Source organism: Trachymyrmex septentrionalis, unplaced genomic scaffold (assembly GCF_001594115.1).
Source record: "Trachymyrmex septentrionalis isolate Tsep2-gDNA-1 unplaced genomic scaffold, Tsep1.0 scaffold148, whole genome shotgun sequence".
In the NCBI taxonomy this organism is placed as follows: Eukaryota; Metazoa; Arthropoda; class Insecta; order Hymenoptera; family Formicidae; genus Trachymyrmex; species Trachymyrmex septentrionalis.
In genome coordinates, this window is record NW_017304631.1 from 947,419 (window position 1) to 948,383 (window position 965).

General features: G+C 38.3%; 1 protein-coding gene across 2 annotated transcripts in view; it reads left to right on the plus strand.

Moving 5' to 3' along the window:
• LOC108745776 overlaps positions 1–861 on the plus strand; it is a 2,326-nt gene extending 1,465 nt beyond the window's left edge. Inside the window, exon 3 of one of the 2 annotated variants that reach the window (XM_018482117.1) lies at positions 34–861. In XM_018482117.1, the coding sequence (XP_018337619.1) occupies positions 34–381 (348 nt within the window). In that variant the 3' untranslated portion in view covers positions 382–861. The remainder of the gene's footprint in view (positions 1–33) is intronic. The other variant, XM_018482118.1, reaches the window with a different exon arrangement.
• The last annotated feature ends 104 nt before the right edge of the window (positions 862–965 follow it).

Here is a 965-nt window from a genome sequence, read left to right on the forward strand (position 1 = left end):
AAAGGAAAAGGCCTCTAATAAAGAATTCCGCAGACAGTTTGCGGCAGTCTGGGAACGTTGCTGAAAGTGAAGGTAAACTCTCGCGGCGGAACGCCGCGCCACAAGCCCGAGGAGCCGAACCCTGACGCGGGAAGGCAGGAAAACCAAGAGAAACCAGAATCCACGGTCGACGAGGTGATAACAGTGGAGACGTCAGATGTGACCATCACGGACACCGCGGGCCAACCCGCGAACAGCGGCGTCCAGCAGAAGCAGATCGATCTCAACGAGAAAATGGGATCTCATCTGAATAAGCTCGATTCCTTGATCACGAAGGCCGAGAATGCTCAATATAGTATGCAGCATCAAACGAAACAAATGAGAAAGATACTAAAGAAGTAATTGCAATAAAAAATAAAACGAATTAACCGGCTGAACGATAAATTCGCTCGAGGTTGATCATCAATTAAATTAATCGCATCTTCCATTTTGAGTGAAAATTCGTATAAGAGAATATTTTACAGATATGTCGCGTAAATTAATCCCGAGGCATTTCTTGTGACTTTGACCGATAAAGTCTACATTCCTGTAGATGCGTAGTTATGTAAGATGTAAGAAAACACGACAAGCAATTTGCAAAACACAAACAACCAACGCGTATAAATCGTATAGATTTTAATTGTTACATTGCACATATAAAGTTTAATTGTTGCATCGAATATCGGTACCTTCCTCGCGCGATAAACTTATACATTTAAATCGCGAGAGAAATCTTGTGAATTGTTATCAATTTTTTTATCGGTGCGACTTCTCTTTGTCGCTAAAAATCGAATGTTGTTACTATACGTGTACTGTATGTCAAATGTATGTGTATATATACATATATATACATATGTATTTATATATGTATATCAGTTATGTTATTTAAATGGCACTCTTTAAAATATCTAATAATACCATTGTGTCTATATATATATATATATATA